Source organism: Chiloscyllium plagiosum, unplaced genomic scaffold (assembly GCF_037043375.1).
Source record: "Chiloscyllium plagiosum isolate Xiang-an unplaced genomic scaffold, Cpla_swu_hap1 HiC_scaffold_244, whole genome shotgun sequence".
NCBI classification, from domain to species: Eukaryota; Metazoa; Chordata; class Chondrichthyes; order Orectolobiformes; family Hemiscylliidae; genus Chiloscyllium; species Chiloscyllium plagiosum.
The window spans coordinates 47,633-72,499 of NW_028270383.1; the positions used below are offsets into that span (position 1 = coordinate 47,633).

The window sequence follows — 24,867 nt, forward strand, 5'->3', positions numbered from 1 at the left end:
ACTCCACCCCCCCCCCCCCGTGGTACCCTCCCACCATAGCCCCCACCTCCCCCCTGTGGTGCCCTCCCACCATAGCCCCCCACCCCACCCCCCCCCGTGGTGCCCTCCCACCATAGCCCCCCCCCCCACCCCCACCCCCCCTGTGGTGCCCAACGGTCTCTGGAGGCACGAACATTCAATTATTGTAGACCGACCACCCCCTGACTGTATGTGTGTGTGACCTTTATTACTCCCCCTTCCCACCCTGGCAGGGATGGGTCTCACCCCCCCACTCCCCCCCCCCCCCCAAAACCTCTGCTTCACCCTGAACCCATCAGCTGCAGTTACACCATCCGGGCCTGTGCTCTCCCAGCGGCGCTGCAGGCCCCTCCCCGCCCCGCCCCGCCCCGCCTCCCGTTTAGGGCGCGGAAACCCCCGGCGGTCACGTGCTCCGCTGCCATGGCGGCGCTGCGGCTCGGCTCGCGCCTGGCGCTGGTGACAGGTAACGAGACGCGCCGCCGATTGGCATGAAATCTGCGAATGGAAGGGGGGCGCGCCTGCGTCCCATCTCGCGCCCCCCTCCAACCTGCTGACACCTCACAATGGGAGGCGGGGGGGAGAAGGGTCGGCCAAAGGTCAGGGAACGCCCCCCAATCACTCCATGTCCTTCAGGCGCACAGTTAACTCTAAGGCACCCACACATTACAGAGGGAGGGGAGGGGAGGGACAGGGGCAGGGGCGGGGAGGGGCGGGGAGGGGGACGGATTTATTCCACTACCACACACCTCTTTACTCATTTTACCCCCTCCCTATGAATGGCACATAGATTTACTCTTCATCCCCCCCCCCCCCTCAGTTTTAAACCCTTCCCAGTTTTAACCCCCTTCCCAATGAAAGAGACTTGGATTCACTCTTAACCCCCCTTCCCAGTTTTAACCCCCTTCCCAATGAAAGAGACTTGGATTCACTCTTAACCCCCCTTCCCAGTTTTAACCCCCTTCCCAATGAAAGAGACTTGGATTCACTCTTAACCCCCCTTCCCAGTTTTAACCCCTTTCCCATGAAAGAGACTTGGATTCACTCTTAACCCCCCTTCCCAGTTTTAACCCCTTTCCCATGAAAGAGACTTGGATTCACTCTTAACCCCCCTTCCCAGTTTTAACCCCTTTCCCATGAAAGAGACTTGGATTCACTCTTAACCCCCCTTCCCAGTTTTAACCCCTTTCCCATGAAAGAGACTTGGATTCACTCTTAACCCCCCTTCCCAGTTTTAACCCCTTTCCCATGAAAGAGACTTGGATTCACTCTTAACCCCCCTTCCCAGTTTTAACCCCCTTCCCATGAAAGAGACTTGGATTCACTCTTAACCCCCCTTCCCAGTTTTAACCCCCTTCCCATGAAAGAGACTTGGATTCACTCTTAACCCCCCTTCCCAGTTTTAACCCCTTTCCCATGAAAGAGACTTGGATTCACTCTTAACCCCCCTTCCCAGTTTTAACCCCCTTCCCATGAAAGAGACTTGGATTCACTCTTAACCCCCCTTCCCAGTTTTAACCCCCTTCCCATGAAAGAGACTTGGATTCACTCTTAACCCCCCTTCCCAGTTTTAATCCCCTTCCCAATGAAAGAGACTTGGATTCACTCTTAACCCCCCTTCCCAGTTTTAACCCCTTTCCCATGAAAGAGACTTGGATTCACTCTTAACCCCCCTTCCCAGTTTTAACCCCCTTCCCATGAAAGAGACTTGGATTCACTCTTAACCCCCCTTCCCAGTTTTAACCCCCTTCCCATGAAAGAGACTTGGATTCACTCTTAACCCCCCTTCCCAGTTTTAACCCCCTTCCCAATGAAAGAGACTTGGATTCACTCTTAACCCCCCTTCCCAGTTTTAACCCCTTTCCCATGAAAGAGACTTGGATTCACTCTTAACCCCCCTTCCCAGTTTTAACCCCCTTCCCATGAAAGAGACTTGGATTCACTCTTAACCCCCCTTCCCAGTTTTAACCCCCTTCCCATGAAAGAGACTTGGATTCACTCTTAACCCCCCTTCCCAGTTTTAACCCCTTTCCCATGAAAGAGACTTGGATTCACTCTTAACCCCCCTTCCCAGTTTTAACCCCCTTCCCATGAAAGAGACTTGGATTCACTCTTAACCCCCCTTCCCAGTTTTAACCCCCTTCCCATGAAAGAGACTTGGATTCACTCTTAACCCCCCTTCCCAGTTTTAACCCCCTTCCCATGAAAGAGACTTGGATTCACTCTTAACCCCCCTTCCCAGTTTTAACCCCCTTCCCAATGAAAGAGACTTGGATTCACTCTTAACCCCCCTTCCCAGTTTTAACCCCCTTCCCATGAAAGAGACTTGGATTCACTCTTAACCCCCCTTCCCAGTTTTAACCCCCTTCCCATGAAAGAGACTTGGATTCACTCTTAACCCCCCTTCCCAGTTTTAACCCCCTTCCCATGAAAGAGACTTGGATTCACTCTTAACCCCCCTTCCCAGTTTTAACCCCCTTTCCATGAAAGAGACTTGGATTCACTCTTAACCCCCCTTCCCAGTTTTAACCCCTTTCCCATGAAAGAGACTTGGATTCACTCTTAACCCCCCTTCCCAGTTTTAACCCCCTTCCCATGAAAGAGACTTGGATTCACTCTTAACCCCCCTTCCCAGTTTTAACCCCCTTCCCATGAAAGAGACTTGGATTCACTCTTAACCCCCCTTCCCAGTTTTAACCCCTTTCCCATGAAAGAGACTTGGATTCACTCTTAACCCCCCTTCCCAGTTTTAACCTCTTTCCCATGAAAGAGACTTGGATTCACTCTTAACCCCCCTTCCCAGTTTTAACCCCCTTCCCATGAAAGAGACTTGGATTCACTCTTAACCCCCCTTCCCAGTTTTAACCCCCTTCCCATGAAAGAGACTTGGATTCACTCTTAACCCCCCTTCCCAGTTTTAACCCCCTTCCCATGAAAGAGACTTGGATTCACTCTTAACCCCCCTTCCCAGTTTTAACCCCTTTCCCATGAAAGAGACTTGGATTCACTCTTAACCCCCCTTCCCAGTTTTAACCTCTTTCCCATGAAAGAGACTTGGATTCACTCTTAACCCCCCTTCCCAGTTTTAACCCCCTTCCCATGAAAGAGACTTGGATTCACTCTTAACCCCCCTTCCCAGTTTTAACCCCCTTCCCATGAAAGAGACTTAGATTCACTCTTAACCCCCCTTCCCAGTTTTAACCCCTTTCCCATGAAAGAGACTTGGATTCACTCTTAACCCCCCTTCCCAGTTTTAACCCCTTTCCCATGAAAGAGACTTGGATTCACTCTTAACCCCCCTTCCCAGTTTTAACCCCCTTCCCAATGAAAGAGACTTGGATTCACTCTTAACCCCCCTTCCCAGTTTTAACCCCTTTCCCATGAAAGAGACTTGGATTCACTCTTAACCCCCCTTCCCAGTTTTAACCCCTTTCCCATGAAAGAGACTTGGATTCACTCTTAACCCCCCTTCCCAGTTTTAACCCCCTTCCCATGAAAGAGACTTGGATTCACTCTTAACCCCCCTTCCCAGTTTTAACCCCCTTCCCATGAAAGAGACTTGGATTCACTCTTAACCCCCCTTCCCAGTTTTAACCCCTTTCCCATGAAAGAGACTTGGAATCACTCTTAACCCCCCTTCCCAGTTTTAACCCCTTTCCCATGAAAGAGACTTGGATTCACTCTTAACCCCCCTTCCCAGTTTTAACCCCCTTCCCATGAAAGAGACTTGGATTCACTCTTAACCCCCCTTCCCAGTTTTAACCCCTTTCCCATGAAAGAGACTTGGATTCACTCTTAACCCCCCTTCCCAGTTTTAACCCCTTTCCCATGAAAGAGACTTGGATTCACTCTTAACCCCCCTTCCCAGTTTTAACCCCCTTCCCATGAAAGAGACTTGGATTCACTCTTAACCCCCCTTCCCAGTTTTAACCCCTTTCCCATGAAAGAGACTTGGATTCACTCTTAACCCCCCTTCCCAGTTTTAACCCCTTTCCCATGAAAGAGACTTGGATTCACTCTTAACCCCCCTTCCCAGTTTTAACCCCCTTCCCATGAAAGAGACTTGGATTCACTCTTAACCCCCCTTCCCAGTTTTAACCCCTTTCCCATGAAAGAGACTTGGATTCACTCTTAACCCCCCTTCCCAGTTTTAACCCCCTTCCCATGAAAGAGACTTGGATTCACTCTTAACCCCCCTTCCCAGTTTTAACCCCTTTCCCATGAAAGAGACTTGGATTCACTCTTAACCCCCCTTCCCAGTTTTAACCCCCTTCCCATGAAAGAGACTTGGATTCACTCTTAACCCCCCTTCCCAGTTTTAACCCCTTTCCCATGAAAGAGACTTGGATTCACTCTTAACCCCCCTTCCCAGTTTTAACCCCCTTCCCATGAAAGAGACTTGGATTCACTCTTAACCCCCCTTCCCAGTTTTAACCCCTTTCCCATGAAAGAGACTTGGATTCACTCTTAACCCCCCTTCCCAGTTTTAACCTCTTTCCCATGAAAGAGACTTGGATTCACTCTTAACCCCCCTTCCCAGTTTTAACCCCCTTCCCATGAAAGAGACTTGGATTCACTCTTAACCCCCCTTCCCAGTTTTAACCCCCTTCCCATGAAAGAGACTTAGATTCACTCTTAACCCCCCTTCCCAGTTTTAACCCCTTTCCCATGAAAGAGACTTGGATTCACTCTTAACCCCCCTTCCCAGTTTTAACCCCTTTCCCATGAAAGAGACTTGGATTCACTCTTAACCCCCCTTCCCAGTTTTAACCCCCTTCCCAATGAAAGAGACTTGGATTCACTCTTAACCCCCCTTCCCAGTTTTAACCCCTTTCCCATGAAAGAGACTTGGATTCACTCTTAACCCCCCTTCCCAGTTTTAACCCCTTTCCCATGAAAGAGACTTGGATTCACTCTTAACCCCCCTTCCCAGTTTTAACCCCCTTCCCATGAAAGAGACTTGGATTCACTCTTAACCCCCCTTCCCAGTTTTAACCCCTTTCCCATGAAAGAGACTTGGATTCACTCTTAACCCCCCTTCCCAGTTTTAACCCCCTTCCCATGAAAGAGACTTGGATTCACTCTTAACCCCCCTTCCCAGTTTTAACCCCTTTCCCATGAAAGAGACTTGGATTCACTCTTAACCCCCCTTCCCAGTTTTAACCCCTTTCCCATGAAAGAGACTTGGATTCACTCTTAACCCCCCTTCCCAGTTTTAACCCCTTTCCCATGAAAGAGACTTGGATTCACTCTTAACCCCCCTTCCCAGTTTTAACCCCTTTCCTGTGAAAGAGACTTGGATTTACTCTTTATGGCCCCTTCCCAGTTTTAACCCCTTTCCTACAAATGAGACAGATTTATTCTCTACCCTTCAACCCCCCCCCACCCAGGTTTTATAACCCCTTCTTCCCAACGCGCTGTCTCTGTGTCCTCTTGCTCCCCCCAACCCCTGCCCTCACCCAGTCACTCCTAATCGAGGAGCGCGGTTGTTGAGTGAGAGGCGTTTGGACTGAGGGTCTTCAGTACAGATTGGAGTTTTCTCGGGTGGGTAGTGCTGTTAAGATATTCCACAGTCTTGTTCAGTCATTACACTGTCAACTCTCCCTGGGCCGGCTCAATTGCTCGCACCCTCCTTTCTCCCTCTGCGGTGGTAAAGCACTTCCTTCACCCTCGCGATCCACTCCCAAGTCACCTTGGAGACTGTAGACTGTCCCTCGAGATACTGGGAGGGGGGAGTTGGTAAGATATCCCTTCACAGGTCACACATTCAGAATAAGGGACTATCCCTTAATGGGAGTGGATAGAAGGTCTCCCTGAGGGGCTGCGTTCTTTCTCCTCACCCCCCCCCCCGTTTATAGAGTACTGCCTCACCCAGGATGAGCAACTCGTGATCAGGGAATGAAGAGACTGTTCAGCTGTGGATTTTGGGTGCCCAGGGACAGTGTGATTGTCAGCTGGTTGGCAGAAGCTGGCCAGAGACCGTGCCAAAGATGGGGTGCTCCTGGCACCCTTAATCCCCCCCTCACCTGCCTCCCGGGTACCATGGCCACAGGGTGCATGCTTGCAGAAGAACAAAGAGGTATATGTGGGGGGGTGGGGGGAGGTGGTCAATCACCCACAGACTGTCACAGAAACAAGGAATTAATGATATTCTGTAACGATGCAAACCGTTCAAAAAGGGACAGTCCCCATCGTATGTCCACTTCCTCTTATCCCTTTTCCTCCAATCAGTGCCCAGGCTTACCCGGTCTTCCTCTATTCCCTCACACTCCACCCCCTACCATTTGACTCAATTTCAACATTCGGACTACTCCCCCTTTCATTGCTGCACAATTTACCCCTTACCTTCCACTGTCACACCCACTCTCACACTCACTCTCACACCTACTCCCACTGTCACACTCACTCTCACACTCACTCTCACACCTACTCCCACTGTCACACTCACTCTCACACTCACTCTCACACCTACTCCCACTGTCACACTCACTCTCACACTCACTCTCACACCTACTCCCACTGTCACACTCTCTCTCACCCACTCTCACACCTACTCCCACTGTCACACTCACTCTCACACCCACTCTCACACTCACTCTCACATCCACTCTCACATTCACTGTCACACCCACTCTCACACTCACCCACACACTCACTCTCTCACCCACAGTCACACCCACTCTCTCACCCACAGTCACACCCACTCTCTCACCCACAGTCACACCCACTCTCTCACTCACTGTCACACCCACTCACTCACCGTCACACCCACTCTCACAACCAGTCACACCCACTCTCACTGTCACACCCAGCCACACCCACTCTCACACTCACAATCACACACATTCTCACACCCACTCTCACACCCACTCACACCCACTCTCACACCCACTCTCACACTCACTCTCACACTCACTCTCACATCCACTCACTCACTCACACCCACTCTCACACTCACTGTCACACCCACTCTCACACCCACTCACTGTCACACCCAGTCACACCCACTCTCTCACACATTCTCACACCCACTCTCACACCCACTCTCACACCGACTCTCACACCGACTCTCACACCGACTCTCACACCCACTCTCACACCCACTCTCACACCCACTCTCACACCCACTCACTGTCACACCCAATCACAGCCACTCTCACACTCACTGTCACACCCAGTCACACCCACGCTCACACTCACTGTCACACCCAGTCACACCCACTCTCACACTCAGACTCACACATTCACTCACACATTCTCACACCCACTCTCACACCCACTCTCTCACCCACTCTCACACCCACTCTCACACTCACTCACATCCACTCACTCACTCACACCCACTCTCACACTCACTGTCACACCCACTCTCACACCCACTCTCACACCCACTGTCACACCCAGTCATACCCATTCTCACACCCACTGTCACACCCACTCTCACACTGTCACACCCACTCTCACACCCACAGTCACACCCACTCACTGTCACACCCACTCTCACACTCACTGTCACACCCACTGTCACACCCACTGTCACACATTGTCACACCCACTCTCACACTTACTGTTCCACCCACTGTCACTCTCACTGTCACACTCACTGTCCTTCTGTCACACACACTGTTCCACAGTCACACTCACTGTCCCTCTGTCTCACACACTGTCCCATTGTCACTCTCACTGTCCCATTGTCACTCTCACTGTCCCACTGTCACTCTCACTGTCCCTCTGTCTCTCACACTGTTCCACTCACACTCTCACTGTCACACCCACTCTCACACTGACTGTCACACCCACTCACTGTCACACCCAATCACAGCCACTCTCACACTCACTGTCACACCCAGTCACACCCACTCTCACACTCTCAGTCTCACACCCACTGTCACGCCCACTGTCACGCCCACTGTCACACCCACTCTCACACCCACTCTCACACCCACTCTCACACCCACTCTCACACCCACTCTCACACCCACTCACACCCACTCTCACACTCACTGTCACACCCACTCTCACACCCACTCACACAGCCACAGTCACACCCACTCTCACACCCACTCTCACACCCACTCTCACACCCAGTCATACCCACTCTCACACAGCCACAGTCACACCCACTCTCACACTCACTCTCACACCCACTCTCACACCCACTCTCACACCCACTCTCACACCCACTCTCACACCCACTGTCACACTCACTGTCACACCCACTCTCACACCCACTGTCACACCCAGTCATACCCACTCTCACACCCACAGTCACACATTGTCACACCCACTCTCACACCCACTCTCACACTCACTGTCACACCCACTCTCACACCCACTGTCACACCCAGTCATACCCACTCTCACACCCACAGTCACACATTGTCACACCCACTCTCACGTCCACTCTCACACCTACTGTTACATCCACAGTCACTCTCACTGTCACACTCACTGTCCCTCTGTCTCACACACTGTTCCACTCACACACTCACTGTCCCACAGTCACTCTCACTGTCCCATTGTCACTCTCACTGTCCCATTGTCACTCTCACTGTCCCACTGTCACTCTCACTGTCCCACTGTCACTCTCACTGTCCCTCTGTCACTCTCACTGTCCCACTATCACTCTCACTGTCCCACAGTCACTCTCACTGTCCCACTGTCACTCTCACTGTCCCATTGTCACACAGTCACTCTCACTGTCCCACTGTCACTCTCACTGTCCCTCTGTCACTCTCACTGTCCCACAGTCACTCTCACTGTCCCACTGTCACTCTCACTGTCCCACAGTCACTCTCAATGTCCCTCTGTCGGTCTCACTGTCCCACTGTCACTCTCACTGTCCCACTGTCACTCTCACTGTCACTCTCACTGTCTCACTGTCACTCGCACTGTCCCACAGTCACTCTCACTGTCCCACTGTCACTCTCACTGTCTCACAGTCACTCTCACTGTCTCACAGTCACTCTCACTGTCCCTCTGTCTCACACACTGTTCCACTCACACACTCACTGTCACACCCACTCTCACACTGACTGTCACACCCACTCACTGTCACTCCCAATCACAGCCACTCTCACACTCACTGTCACACCCAGTCACACCCACGCTCTCACTCTCAGTCTCACACATTCTCACACCCACTGTCACACCCACTCTCACACTCACTCTCACATCCACTCACACTCACTCACACCCACTCTCACACTCACTGTCACACCCACTCTCACACCCACTCACACACCCACTGTCACACCCACTGTCACACCCAGTCATACCCACTCTCACACCCACTCTCACACCCACTCTCACACCCACTGTCACACCCACTCACAGTCACACCCATTCTCACACCCACTGTCTCACCCAGTCATACCCACTCTCACACCCACTCTCACACCCACTCTCACACCCACTCTCACACCCACTCTCACACTCACTGTCACACCCATTCTCACACCCACTGTCACACATTGTCACACCCACTCTCACACCCATTCTCACACCCACTCTCACACCCACTCTCACACCCACTCTCACGGTCCACTCTCACACCCACTCTCACGTCCACTCTCACACCCACTCTCACACCTACTGTTACATCCACAGTCACTCTCACTGTCACACTCACTGTCCCTCTGTCTCACACACTCACTGTCCCATTGTCACTCTCACTGTCCCACTGTCACTCTCACTGTCCCACTGTCACACAGTCACTCTCACTGTCCCATTGTCACTCTCACTGTCCCACTGTCACTCTCAATGACCCACAGTCACTCTCACTGTCCCATTGTCACTCTCACTGTCCCACTGTCACTCTCACTGTCCCACTGTCACTCTCACTGTCCCACAGTCACTCTCACTGTCCCACAGTCACTCTCAATGTCCCTCTGTCACTCTCACTGTCCCACAGTCACTCTCACTGTCCCACTATCACTCTCAATGTCCCACAGTCACTCTCACTGTCCCACAGTCACTCTCAATATCCCACAGTCACTCTCACTGTCCCACAGTCACTCTCAATGTCCCTCTGTCAGTCTCACTGTCCCACTGTCACTCTCACTGTCTCACTGTCACTCTCACTGTCCCACTGTCACTCTCACTGTCTCACAGTCACTCTCACTGTCTCACAGTCACTCTCACTGTACTACTGTCACTCTCACTGTCCCACAGTCACTCTCACTGTCCCACTGTCACTCTCACTGTCCCACAGCAACTCTCACTGTCCCACAGCCACTCTCACTGTCCCACAGCCTGACTCACTGTCTCACAGCCACTCTCACTGTCTCACAGTCACTCTCACTGTCGCACAGTCACTCTCACTGTCCCTCTGTCACTCTCACTGTCCCACAGTCACTCTCACTGTCCCTCTGTCACTCTCACTGTCCCACAGTCACTCTCACTGTCCCTCTGTCACTCTCACTGTCCCACAGTCACTCTCACTGTCCCACAGTCACTCCCACTGTCCCACAGTCACTCCCACTGTCACTCTCACTGTCCCACAGTCACTCTCACTTTCCCTCTGTCACTCTCACTGTCCCTCTGTCACTCTCACTGTCCCACAGTCACTCTCACTGTCCCTCTGTCACTCTCACTGTCCCACAGTCACTCTCACTGTCCCACAGTCACTCCCACTGTCCCACAGTCACTCCCACTGTCACTCTCACTGTCCCACTGTCACTCTCACTGTCCCTCTGTCACTCTCACTGTCCCTCTGTCACTCTCACTGTCCCACAGTCACTCTCACTGTCCCACTGTCACTCTCACTGTCCCACAGTCACTCTCACTGTCCCACAGTCACTCTCAATGTCCCTCTGTCGGTCTCACTGTCCCACTGTCACTCTCACTGTCCCACTGTCACTCTCACTGTCACTCTCACTGTCTCACTGTCACTCGCACTGTCCCACAGTCACTCTCACTGTCCCACTGTCACTCTCACTGTCTCACAGTCACTCTCACTGTCTCACAGTCACTCTCACTGTCCCTCTGTCTCACACACTGTTCCACTCACACACTCACTGTCACACCCACTCTCACACTGACTGTCACACCCACTCACTGTCACTCCCAATCACAGCCACTCTCACACTCACTGTCACACCCAGTCACACCCACGCTCTCACTCTCAGTCTCACACATTCTCACACCCACTGTCACACCCACTCTCACACTCACTCTCACATCCACTCACACTCACTCACACCCACTCTCACACTCACTGTCACACCCACTCTCACACCCACTCACACACCCACTGTCACACCCACTGTCACACCCAGTCATACCCACTCTCACACCCACTCTCACACCCACTCTCACACCCACTGTCACACCCACTCACAGTCACACCCATTCTCACACCCACTGTCACACCCAGTCATACCCACTCTCACACCCACTCTCACACCCACTCTCACACCCACTCTCACACCCACTCTCACACTCACTGTCACACCCATTCTCACACCCACTGTCACACATTGTCACACCCACTCTCACACCCATTCTCACACCCACTCTCACACCCACTCTCACACCCACTCTCACGGTCCACTCTCACACCCACTCTCACGTCCACTCTCACACCCACTCTCACACCTACTGTTACATCCACAGTCACTCTCACTGTCACACTCACTGTCCCTCTGTCTCACACACTCACTGTCCCATTGTCACTCTCCCTGTCCCACTGTCACACAGTCACTCTCACTGTCCCATTGTCACTCTCACTGTCCCATTGTCACTCTCACTGTCCCACTGTCACACAGTCACTCTCACTGTCCCATTGTCACTCTCACTGTCCCACTGTCACTCTCAATGACCCACAGTCACTCTCACTGTCCCATTGTCACTCTCACTGTCCCACTGTCACTCTCACTGTCCCACAGTCACTCTCACTGTCCCACAGTCACTCTCAATGTCCCTCTGTCACTCTCACTGTCCCACAGTCACTCTCACTGTCTCTCTGTCACTCTCACTGTCACACTCACTCTCACTGTCCCACAGTCACTCTCACTGTCCCACAGTCACTCCCACTGTCCCACAGTCACTCCCACTGTCACTCTCACTGTCCCACTGTCACTCTCACTGTCCCTCTGTCACTCTCACTGTCCCTCTGTCACTCTCACTGTCCCACAGTCACTCTCACTGTCCCACTGTCACTCTCACTGTCCCACAGTCACTCTCACTGTCCCACAGTCACTCTCAATGTCCCTCTGTCGGTCTCACTGTCCCACTGTCACTCTCACCGTCCCACTGTCACTCTCACTGTCACTCTCACTGTCTCACTGTCACTCGCACTGTCCCACAGTCACTCTCACTGTCCCACTGTCACTCTCACTGTCTCACAGTCACTCTCACTGTCTCACAGTCACTCTCACTGTCCCTCTGTCTCACACACTGTTCCACTCACACACTCACTGTCACACCCACTCTCACACTGACTGTCACACCCACTCACTGTCACTCCCAATCACAGCCACTCTCACACTCACTGTCACACCCAGTCACACCCACGCTCTCACTCTCAGTCTCACACATTCTCACACCCACTGTCACACCCACTCTCACACTCACTCTCACATCCACTCACACTCACTCACACCCACTCTCACACTCACTGTCACACCCACTCTCACACCCACTCACACACCCACTGTCACACCCACTGTCACACCCAGTCATACCCACTCTCACACCCACTCTCACACCCACTCTCACACCCACTGTCACACCCACTCACAGTCACACCCATTCTCACACCCACTGTCACACCCAGTCATACCCACTCTCACACCCACTCTCACACCCACTCTCACACCCACTCTCACACCCACTCTCACACTCACTGTCACACCCATTCTCACACCCACTGTCACACATTGTCACACCCACTCTCACACCCATTCTCACACCCACTCTCACACCCACTCTCACACCCACTCTCACGGTCCACTCTCACACCCACTCTCACGTCCACTCTCACACCCACTCTCACACCTACTGTTACATCCACAGTCACTCTCACTGTCACACTCACTGTCCCTCTGTCTCACACACTCACTGTCCCATTGTCACTCTCCCTGTCCCACTGTCACACAGTCACTCTCACTGTCCCATTGTCACTCTCACTGTCCCATTGTCACTCTCACTGTCCCACTGTCACACAGTCACTCTCACTGTCCCATTGTCACTCTCACTGTCCCACTGTCACTCTCAATGACCCACAGTCACTCTCACTGTCCCATTGTCACTCTCACTGTCCCACTGTCACTCTCACTGTCCCACAGTCACTCTCACTGTCCCACAGTCACTCTCAATGTCCCTCTGTCACTCTCACTGTCCCACAGTCACTCTCACTGTCCCACTATCACTCTCAATGTCCCACAGTCACTCTCACTGTCCCACAGTCACTCTCAATATCCCACAGTCACTCTCACTGTCCCACAGTCACTCTCAATGTCCCTCTGTCAGTCTCACTGTCCCACTGTCACTCTCACTGTCTCACTGTCACTCTCACTGTCCCACTGTCACTCTCACTGTCTCACAGTCACTCTCACTGTCTCACAGTCACTCTCACTGTACTACTGTCACTCTCACTGTCCCACAGTCACTCTCACTGTCCCACTGTCACTCTCACTGTCCCACAGCCACTCTCACTGTCCCACAGCCACTCTCACTGTCCCACAGCCTCACTCACTGTCTCACAGCCACTCTCACTGTCTCACAGTCACTCTCACTGTCGCACAGTCACTCTCACTGTCCCTCTGTCACTCTCACTGTCCCACAGTCACTCTCACTGTCCCTCTGTCACTCTCACTGTCCCACAGTCACTCTCACTGTCCCTCTGTCACTCTCACTGTCCCACAGTCACTCTCACTGTCCCACAGTCACTCCCACTGTCCCACAGTCACTCCCACTGTCACTCTCACTGTCCCACAGTCACTCTCACTTTCCCACTGTCACTCCCACGGTCCCTCTCACTGTCCCACTGTCACTCTCACTGTCCCACTCTCACTGTCCCTCTGTCACTCTCACTGTCCCACAGTCACTCTCACTGTCCCACAGTCACTCTCACTGTCCCTCTGTCACTCTCACTGTCCCTCTGTCACTCTCACTGTCCCACAGTCACTCTCACTGTCCCACTGTCACTCTCACTGTCCCACTGTCACTCTCACTGTCCCACTCACTCTCACTGTCCCACTGTCACTCTCAATGTCCCACAGTCACTCTGAATGTCCCACAGTCACTCTCACTGTCCCACAGTCACTCTCACTGTCCATCTGTCACTCTCACTGTCCCACAGTCACTCTCACTGTCCCACAGCCACTCTCACTGTCCCACTGTCATGCTCACTGTCCCTCTGTCACTCTAAATGTCCCACTCACTGTCAATGTCCCACTGTCACTCTCACTGTCCCACAGTCACTCTCAATGTCCCACAGTCACTCTCACTGTCCCTCTGTCACTCTCACTGTCCCACAGTCACTCTCACTGTCCCACTCACTCTCACTGTCCCGCTGTCACTCTCACTGTCCCTCTGTCACACTCACTGTCCCACAGTCACTCTCACTGTCCCTCTGTCACACTCACTGTCCCACAGTCACTCTCAATGTCCCACTGTCACTCTCAATGTCCCACAGTCACTCTCACTGTCCCTCTGTCACTCTCACTGTCCCACAGTCACTCTCACTGTCCCACTCACTCTCACTGTCCCACAGTCACTCTCGCTCTCCCTCTGTCACACTCGCTGTCCCACTGTCACTCTCACTGTCCCATTCACTCTCACGGTCCCACTGTCACTCTCACTGTCCCACTGTCACTCTCACTGTCCCTCTGTCACTCTCACTGTCCCACTGTCACACCCACTGTCCCACAGTCACACCCACTGTCCCACAGTCACTCTCACTGTCCCACAATCACTCTCACTATCCAACATTCACTCACACTGTCCCACTGTCACTGTCACTGTCCCTCTGTCACTCTCACTGTCCCTCTGTCACTCTCACTCTCCCACTATCACTCTCACTGTCCCACTGTCACTCTCACTGTCCCTCTGTCACTCTCACTGTCCCACTCACTCTCACTGTCCCACAGTCACTCTCACTGTCCCACAGTCACTCTCACTGTCCCACTGTCACACTCACTGTCCCACAGTCACTCTCACTGCCCCACAGTCACTCTCACTGTCCCACAGTCACTCTCAATGTCTCACAGTCACTCTCACTGTCCCACAGTCACTCTCACTGTCCCTCTGTCACTCTCACTGTCCCACAGTCACTCTCACTGTCCCACAGTCACTCTCACTGTCCCACTGTCACACTCACTGTCCCTCTGTCACTCTCACTGTCCCACAGTCTCTCTCACTGTCCCTCTGTCACTCTCGCTGTCCCACAGTCACTCTCACTGTCCCTGTGTCACTCTCACTGTCCCATTCACTCTCACGGTCCCACTGTCACTCTCACTGTCCCACTGTCACTCTCACTGTCCCTCTGTCACTCTCACTGTCCCACTGTCACACCCACTGTCCCACAGTCACACCCACTGTCCCACAGTCACTCTCACTGTCCCACAATCACTCTCACTATCCAACATTCACTCTCACTGTCCCACTGTCACTGTCACTGTCCCTCTGTCACACTCACTGTCCCTCTGTCACTCTCACTCTCCCACTATCACTCTCACTGTCCCACTGTCACTCTCACTGTCCCACTGTCACTCTCACTCTCCCACTATCACTCTCACTGTCCCTCTGTCACTCTCACTGTCCCTCTGTCACTCTCACTGCCCCACAGTCACTCTCACTCTCACTGTCCCACAGTCACTCTCACTGTCCCACAGTCACTCTCACTGTCACACTCACTCTCACTGTCCCACAGTCACTCTCACTGTCCCACAGTCAGTCTCACTGTCCCTCTGTCACTCTCACTGTCCCACAGTCACTCTCACTGTCCCACTCACTCTCAATGTCCCACTGTCACTCTCGCTGTCCCACAGTCACTCTCACTGTCCCACAGTCACTCTCACTGTCCCTCTGTCACTCTCACTGTCCCACAGTCACTCTCAATGTCCCTCTGTCACTCTCACTGTCCCACTCACTCTCACTATCCCACAGTCACTCTCAATGTCCTACTCACTCTCACTGTCCCACTCACTCTCACTGTCCCACAGTCACTCTCACTGTCCCACTGTCACTCTCACTGTCCCATTGTCACACAGTCACTCTCACTGTCCCTCTGTCACTTTCACTGTCCCACAGTCAATCTCACTGTCCCACTCACTCTCACTGTCCCTCTGTCACTCTCAATGTCCCACAGTCACTCTCACTGTCCCACAGTCACTCTCACTGTCCCACTCACTCTCACTGTCCCTCTGTCACTCTCACTGTCCCTCTGTCACTCTCACTGTCCCTCTGTCACTCTCACTGTCCCACAGTCACTCTCACTGTTCCACAGTCACTCTCACTGTCCCACTCACTCTCACTGTCCCTCTGTCACTCTCACTGTCCCACAGTCACTCTCACTGTCCCTCTGTCACTCTCGCTCTCCCTCTGTCACTCTCGCTGTCCCTCTGTCACTCTCGCTGTCCCACAGTCACTCTCACTGTCCCTCTGTCACTCTCACTGTCCCACTCACTCTCACTGTCCCACTCACTCTCACTGTCCCACAGTCACTCTCACTGTCCCACAGTTACTCTCACTGTCCGTCTGTCACTCCCAATGTCCCACAGTCACTCTCACTGTCCCTCAGTCACTCTCACTGCCCCTCTGTCACTCTCACTGCCCCTCTGTCACTCTCATTTTCCCACAGTCACTCTCAATGTCCCACAGTCACTCTCGCTGTCCCACTCACTCTCGCTGTCCCACTCACTCTCAGTGTCCCTCAGTCACTCTCACTGTCCCTCTGTCACTCTCACTGTCCCTCTGTCACTCTCACTGTCCCACTCTCACTCTCACTGTCCCACTGTCACTCTCACTGTCCCTCTGTCACTCTCACTGTCCCACTGTCACTCTCACTGTCCCAATCACTCTCACTGTCCCACTCACTCTCACTGTCCCACTCACTCTCACTGTCCCACAGTCACTCTCACTGTCCCTCTGTCACTCTCACTGTCCCTCTGTCACTCTCACTGTCCCACTTTCACTCTCACTGTCCCTCTTTCACTCTCACTGTCCCTCTGTCACTCTCACTGTCCCACTGTCACTCTCACTTTCCCTCTGTCACTCTCACTGTTCCACAGTCACTCTCACTTTTCCACAGTCACTCTCACTGTCCCACAGTCACTCTCACTGTCCCTCTGTCACTCTCACTGTCCCACTTTCACTCTCACTGTCCCTCTTTCACTCTCACTGTCCCTCTGTCACTCTCACTGTCCCACTGTCACTCTCACTGTCCCTCTGTCACTCTCACTGTCCCACTGTCACTCTCACTGTCCCTCTGTCACTCTCACTGTCCCACTGTCACTCTCACTGTCCCAATCACTCTCACTGTCCCACTCACTCTCACTGTCCCACTCACTCTCATTGTCCCACAGTCACTCTCACTGTCCCACAGTCACTCTCACTGTCCCACATTCACTCTCACTGTCCCACATTCACTCTCACTGTCCCACAGTCACTCTCAATGACCCACTCACTCTCACTGTCCCACAGTCACTCTCGCTGTCCCTCTGTCACTCTCAATGTCCCACAGTCACTCTCGCTGTCCGACTCACTCTCAATGTCCCACAGTCACGCTCACTGTCCCTCTGTCACTCAATGTCCCACTCACTCTCACTGTCCCTCTGTCACTCTCAATGTCCCTCTGTCACTCTCACTGTCCCACTCACTCTCGCTGTCCCACAGTCACTCTCGCTGTCCCACAGTCACTCTCACTGTCCCACAGTCACTCTCACTATCCCACTGTCACTCTCACTGTCCCTCTGTCACTCTCACTGTCCCACAGTCACTCTCAATGTCCCTCTTTCACTCCCACTGTCCCACTCACTCTCACTGTCCCACAGTCACTCTCAATGTCCTACTCACTCTCACTGTCCCACTCACTCTCACTATCCCACAGTCACTCTCAATGTCCTACTCACTCTCACTGTCCCACTCACTCTCACTGTCCCACAGTCACTCTCACTGTCCCACAGTCACTCTCAATGTCCTACTCACTCTCACTGTCCCACTCACTCTCACTGTCCCTCTGTCACTCTCACTGTCCCACAGTCACTCTCACTGTCCCACTCACTCTCACTGTCCCACAGTCACTCTCACTGTCCCACAGTCACTCTCAATGTCCTACTCACTCTCACTGTCCCACTCACTCTCACTGTCGCTCTGTCACTCTCACTGTCCCACTGTCACTCTCACTGTCCCTCTGTCACTCTCACTGTCCCATAGTCAATCTCACTGTCCCACAGTCACTCTCACTGTCCCACAGTCACAGTCACACTCACTGTCCCTCTGTCACACTCACTGTCCCACAGTCACTCTCTCTGTCACTCTCACTGTCTCACAGTCATTCTCACTGTCTCACAGTCATTCTCACTGTCCCACAGTCATTCTCACTGTCCCACAGTCACTGTCACTGTCCCACAGTCACACTCACTGTCCCTCTGTCACTCTCACTGTCCCACTCACTCTCACTGTCCCACAGTCACTCTCACTGCCCCACATTCACTCTCATTGTCCCTCTGTTACTCTCACTGTCCCACTGTCACTCTCACTGTCCCACTGTCACTCTCACTGTTCCTCTGTCACTCTCACTGTCCCACTGTCACACCCACTGTCCCACAGTCACTCTCACTGTCCCACAGTCACTCTCACTGTCCCACAGTCTCTCTCACTGTCCCACAGTCGCTCTCAGTGTCCCACTCACTCTCACTGTCCCACTGTCACACCCACTGTCCCACAGTCACTCTCACTGTCCCACAGTCACTCTCACTGTCCCACAGTCTCTCGCACTGTCCCACAGTCGCTCTCAGTGTCCCACTCACTCTCACTGTCCCACTGTCACTCTCACTGTCCATCGGTCACTCTCACTGTCCCTCTGTCACTCTCACTGTCCCACTCACTCTCAATGTCCCACTGTCACTCTCACTGTCCCACAGTCACTCTCACTGTCCCTCTGTCACTCTCACTGTCCCACAGTCACTCTCACTGTCCCACTCACTCTCACTGTCCCTCTGTCACTCTCACTGTCCCACAGTCACTCTCACTGTCCCACAGTCACTCTCAATGTCCCACAGTCACTCTCGCTGTCCCTCTGTCACTCTCGCTGTCCCACAGTCACTCTCACTGTCCCACTCACTCTCACTGTCCCACTGTCACTCTCACTGTCCCTCTGTCACTCTCACTGTCCCTCTGTCACTCTCGCTGTCCCGCAGTCACTCTCACTGTCCATCGGTCACTCTCACTGTCCCTCTGTCACTCTCACTGTCCCACTCACTCTCAATGTCCCACTGTCACTCTCACTGTCCCACAGTCACTCTCACTGTCCCTCTGTCACTCTCACTGTCCCACAGTCACTCTCACTGTCCCACTCACTCTCACTGTCCCTCTGTCACTCTCACTGTCCCACAGTCACTCTCACTGTCCCACAGTCACTCTCAATGTCCCACAGTCACTCTCAATGTCCCACAGTCACTCTCGCTGTCCCTCTGTCACTCTCGCTGTCCCACAGTCACTCTCACTGTCCCACTCACTCTCACTGTCCCTCTGTCACTCTCACTGTCCCACAGTCACTCTCACTGTCCCACTCACTCTCACTGTCCCTGTCACTCTCACTGTCCCACAGTCACTCTCACTGTCCCACTCACTCTCACTGTCCCTCTGTCACTCTCAATGTCCCACAGTCACTCTCGCTGTCCCTCTGTCACTCTCGCTGTCCCTCTGTCACTCTCGCTGTCCCTCTGTCACTCTCGCTGTCCCACAGTCACTCTCACTGTCCCTCTGTCACTCTCACTGTCCCACTCACTCTCACTGTCCCACTCACTCTCACTGTCCCACAGTCACTCTCACTGTCCCACAGTCACTCTCACTGTCCCTCTGTCACTCCCAATGTCCCACAGTCACTCCCAATGTCCCACAGTCACTCTCACTGTCCCACAGTCACTCTCACTGCCCCTCTGTCACTCTCACTGCCCCTCTGTCACTCTCACTGCCCCTCTGTCACTCTCATTTTCCCACAGTCACTCTCAATGTCCCACAGTCACTCTCGCTGTCCCACTCACTCTCGCTGTCCCACTCACTCTCACTGTCCCTCAGTCACTCTCACTATCCCTCTGTCACTCTCACTGTCCCACAGTCACTCTCACTGTCCCACACTCACTCTCACTGTCCCACAGTCACTCTCACTGTCGCTCTGTCACTCTCACAGTCCCACAGTCACTCTCACAGTCCCTCTGGCACTCTCACTGTCCACTCACTCTCATTGTCCCTCTGTCACTCTCACTGTCCCTCTGTCACTCTCACTATCCCACAGTCACTCTCACTGTCCCACTCACTCTCACTGTCCCACAGTCACTCTCACTGTCCCACAGTCACTCTCACTGTCCCTCTGTCACTCTCACTGTCCCACTCTCACTGTCCCTCTGTCACTCTCCTTGTCCCACACTCACTCTCACTGTCCCACAGTGACTCTCAATGTCCCACTCTCTCTCACTGTCCCTCTGTCACTCTCACTGTCCCTCTGTCACTCTCACTGTCCCACTGTCACTCTCACTGTCCCACTCACTCTCACTGTCCCACTCACTCTCACTGTCCCACTCACTGTCCCTCTGTCACTCTCACTGTCCCACTGTCACTCTCACTGTCCCACTGTCACTCTCACTGTCCCACTGTCACTCTCACTGTCCCAATCACTCTCACTGTCCCACTCACTCTCACTGTCCCACTCACTCTCACTGTCCCACAGTCACTCTCACTGTCCCTCTGTCACTCTCACTGTCCCACTCACTCTCACTGTCCCTCTTTCACTCTCACTGTCCCTCTGTCACTCTCACTGTCCCACTGTCACTCTCACTTTCCCACAGTCACTCTCACTGTCCCTCTGTCACTCTCACTGTCCCTCTGTCACTCTCATTGTCCGTCTGTCACTCTCATTGTCCCACAGTCACTCTCACTGTCCCACAGTCACTCTCACTGTCCCACATTCACTCTCACTCTCCCACAGTCACTCTCAATGACCCACTCACTCTCACTGTCCCACAGTCACTCTCGCTGTCCCTCTGTCACTCTCACTGTCCCACAGTCACTCTCAATGTCCCACAGTTACTCTCGCTGTCCCACTCACTCTCAATGTCCCACAGTCACGCTCACTGTCCCTCTGTCACTCTAAATGTCCCACTGACTGTCAATGTCCCACTGTCACTCTCACTGTCCCTCTGTCACTCTCACTGTCCCACAGTCACTCTCACTGTCCCACAGTCACTCTCAATGTCCCACAGTCACACTCGCTGTCCCTCTGTCACTCTCACTGTCCACTCACTCTCACTGTCCAGCTGTCACTCTCACTGTCCCGCTGTCACACTCACTGTCCCACAGTCACTCTCACTGTCCCACAGTCACTCTCACTGTCCCACAGTCACTCTCGCTGTCCCACAGTCACTCTCACTGTCCCACTCACTCTCACTGTCCCGCTGTCACACTCACTGTCCCACAGTCACTCTCACTGTCCCACAGTCACTCTCGCTGTCCCTCTGTCACACTCGCTGTCCGACAGTCACTCTCACTGTCCCACTCACTCTCAATGTCCCACAGTCACTCTCACTGTCCCACTCACTCTCACTGTCCCACAGTCACTCTCACTGTCCACTCACTCTCACTGTCCCTCTGTCACTCTCACTGTCCCTCTGTCACTCTCACTGTCCCTCTGTCACTCTCACTGTCCCACAGTCACTCTCACTGTCCCACAGTCACTCTCACTGTCCCACTGTCACTCTCACTGTCCCACAGTCACTCTCAGTGTCCCACTCACTCTCACTGTCCCACAGTCACTCTCACTGTCCAACAGTCACTCTCACTGTCCCACTCACTCTCACTGTCCCACAGTCACTCTCACTGTCCCACAGTCACTCTCACTGTCCCATAGTCACTCCCACTGTCTCACAGTCACTCCCACTGTCTCACAGTCACTCTCACTGTCCCTCTGTCACTCTCACTGTCCCTCTGTCACTCTCACTGTCCCACAGTCACTCTTACTGTCCCTCTGTCACTCTCACTGTCCCACAGTCACTCTCAATGTCCCACAGTCACTCTCACTGTCCCACTGTCACTCTCACTGTCCCACTGTCACACTCACTGTCCCACGGTCACTCTCACTGTCCCACAGTCTCTCTCACTGTCCCTCTGTCACTCTCGCTGTCCCACAGTCACTCTCACTGTCCCTCTGTCACTCTCACTGTCCCATTCACTCTCACTGTCCCACTGTCACTCTCACTGTCCCTCTGTCACTCTCACTGTCCCACTGTCACACCCACTGTCTCACAGTCACTCTCACTGTCCCACAATCACTCTCACTATCCAACATTCACTCTCAGTGTCCCACTGTCACTCTCACTGTCCCTCTGTCACTCTCACTGTCCCACTGTCACTCTCACTGTCCCACTGTCACTCTCACTCTCCCACCATCACTCTCACTGTCCCTCTGTCACTCTCACTGTCCCTCTGTCACTCTCACTGTCCCTCTGTCACTCTCACTGTCACACTCACTCTCACTGTCCCACAGTCACTCTCAATGTCCCACAGTCACTCTCACTGTCCCTCTGTCACTCTCACTGTCCCACAGTCAGTCTCAATGTCCCTCTGTCACTCTCACTGTCCCACAGTCACTCTCACTGTCCCACTCACTCTCACTGTCCCTCTGTCACTCTCACTGTCCCACTCACTCTCAATGTCCCACTGTCACTCTCGCTGTCCCACAGTCACTCTCACTGTCCCAAAGTCACTCTCATTGTCCCTCTGTCACTCTCACTGTCCCTCTGTCACTCTCACTGTCCCACAGTCACTCTCAATGTCCCTCTGTCACTCTCACTGTCCCACTCACTCTCACTGTCCCACAGTCACTCTCAATGTCCTACTCACTCTCACTGTCCCACTCACTCTCACTGTCCAACAGTCACTCTCACTGTCCCACAGTCACTCTCAATGTCCTACTCACTCTCACTGTCCCACTCACTCTCACTGTCCCACTGTCACTCTCACTGTCCCACTGTCAATCTCACTGTCCCACAGTCACTCTCACTGTCCCACAGTCACAGTCACACTCACTGTCCCTCTGTCACACTCACTGTCCCACAGTCACTCTCTCTGTCACTCTCACTGTCTCACAGTCATTCTCACTGTCTCACAGTCATTCTCACTGTCCCACAGTCACTGTCACTGTCCCACAGTCACTCTCACTGTCCCACAGTCACACTCACTGTCCCTCTGTCACTCTCACTGTCCCACTCACTCTCACTGTCCCACAGTCACTCTCACTGCCCCACATTCACTCTCACTGTCCCTCTGTCACACCCACTGTCCGACCGTCACTCTCACTGTCCCACAGTCACTCTCACTGTCCCGCTGTCACACTCACTGTCCCACAGTCACTCTCACTGTCCCACAGTCACTCTCGCTGTCCCTCTGTCACACTCGCTGTCCGACAGTCACTCTCACTGTCCCACTCACTCTCAATGTCCCACAGTCACTCTCACTGTCCCACTCACTCTCACTGTCCCACAGTCACTCTCACTGTCCACTCACTCTCACTGTCCCTCTGTCACTCTCACTGTCCCTCTGTCACTCTCACTGTCCCTCTGTCACTCTCACTGTCCCACAGTCACTCTCACTGTCCCACTGTCACACTCACTGTCCCACAGTCACTCTGTGTCCCACTCACTCTCACTGTCCCACAGTCACTCTCACTGTCCAACAGTCACTCTCACTGTCCCACTCACTCTCACTGTCCCACAGTCACTCTCACTGTCCCACAGTCACTCTCACTGTCCCATAGTCACTCCCACTGTCTCACAGTCACTCTCACTGTCCCTCTGTCACTCTCACTGTCCCTCTGTCACTCTCACTGTCCCACAGTCACTCTTACTGTCCCTCTGTCACTCTCACTGTCCCACAGTCACTCTCAATGTCCCACACTCACTCTCAATGTCCCACTAACTCTCACTGTCCCACTCACTCTCACTGTCCCTCTGTCACTCTCACTGTCCCTCTGTCACTCTCACTGTCCCACAGTCACTCTCACTGTCCCACTCACTCTCACTGTCCCTCTGTCACTCTCACTGTCCCACTCACTCTCAATGTCCCACTGTCACTCTCACTGTCCCACAGTCACTCTCACTGTCCCACAGTCACTCTCAATGTCCCACAGTCACTCTCACTGTCCCACAGACACTCTCACGGTCTCTCTGTCACTCTCACTGTCCCACAGTCACTCTTACTGTCCCACAGTCACTCTCACTGTCCCTCTGTCACTCTCACTGTCCTACAGTCACTCTCACTGTCCCTCTGTTACTCTCACTGTCCCACTCACTCTCGCTGTCCCACAGTCACTCTCACTGTCCCTCTGTCACTCTCACTGTCACACTCACTCTCACTGTCCCACAGTCACTCTCACTGTCCCACAGTCACTCTCAATGTCCCACTGTCACTCTCGCTGTCCCACAGTCACTCTCACTGTCCCAAAGTCACTCTCATTGTCCCACTCTCACTCTCACTGTCCCTCTGTCACTCTCACTGTCCCACAGTCACTCTCAATGTCCCTCTGTCACTCTCACTGTCCCACTCACTCTCACTGTCCCACAGTCACTCTCAATGTCCTACTCACTCTCACTGTCCCACTCACTCTCACTGTCCCACAGTCACTCTCACTGT

At 53.3% G+C, this 24,867-nt stretch overlaps 1 protein-coding gene across 1 annotated transcript in view; it reads left to right on the forward strand.

The window, feature by feature from the left end:
• Positions 1–410: 410 nt before the first annotated feature.
• The window catches only part of LOC148133637 ((3R)-3-hydroxyacyl-CoA dehydrogenase-like), a gene marked incomplete at its 3' end in the record, with an annotated part of 163,147 nt that continues 138,690 nt past the window's right edge, over positions 411–24,867 (forward strand). The window contains exon 1 of the mRNA XM_087985775.1: positions 411–481. Coding sequence (XP_087841901.1) covers positions 439–481 — 43 coding nt within the window. The remainder of the gene's footprint in view (positions 482–24,867) is intronic.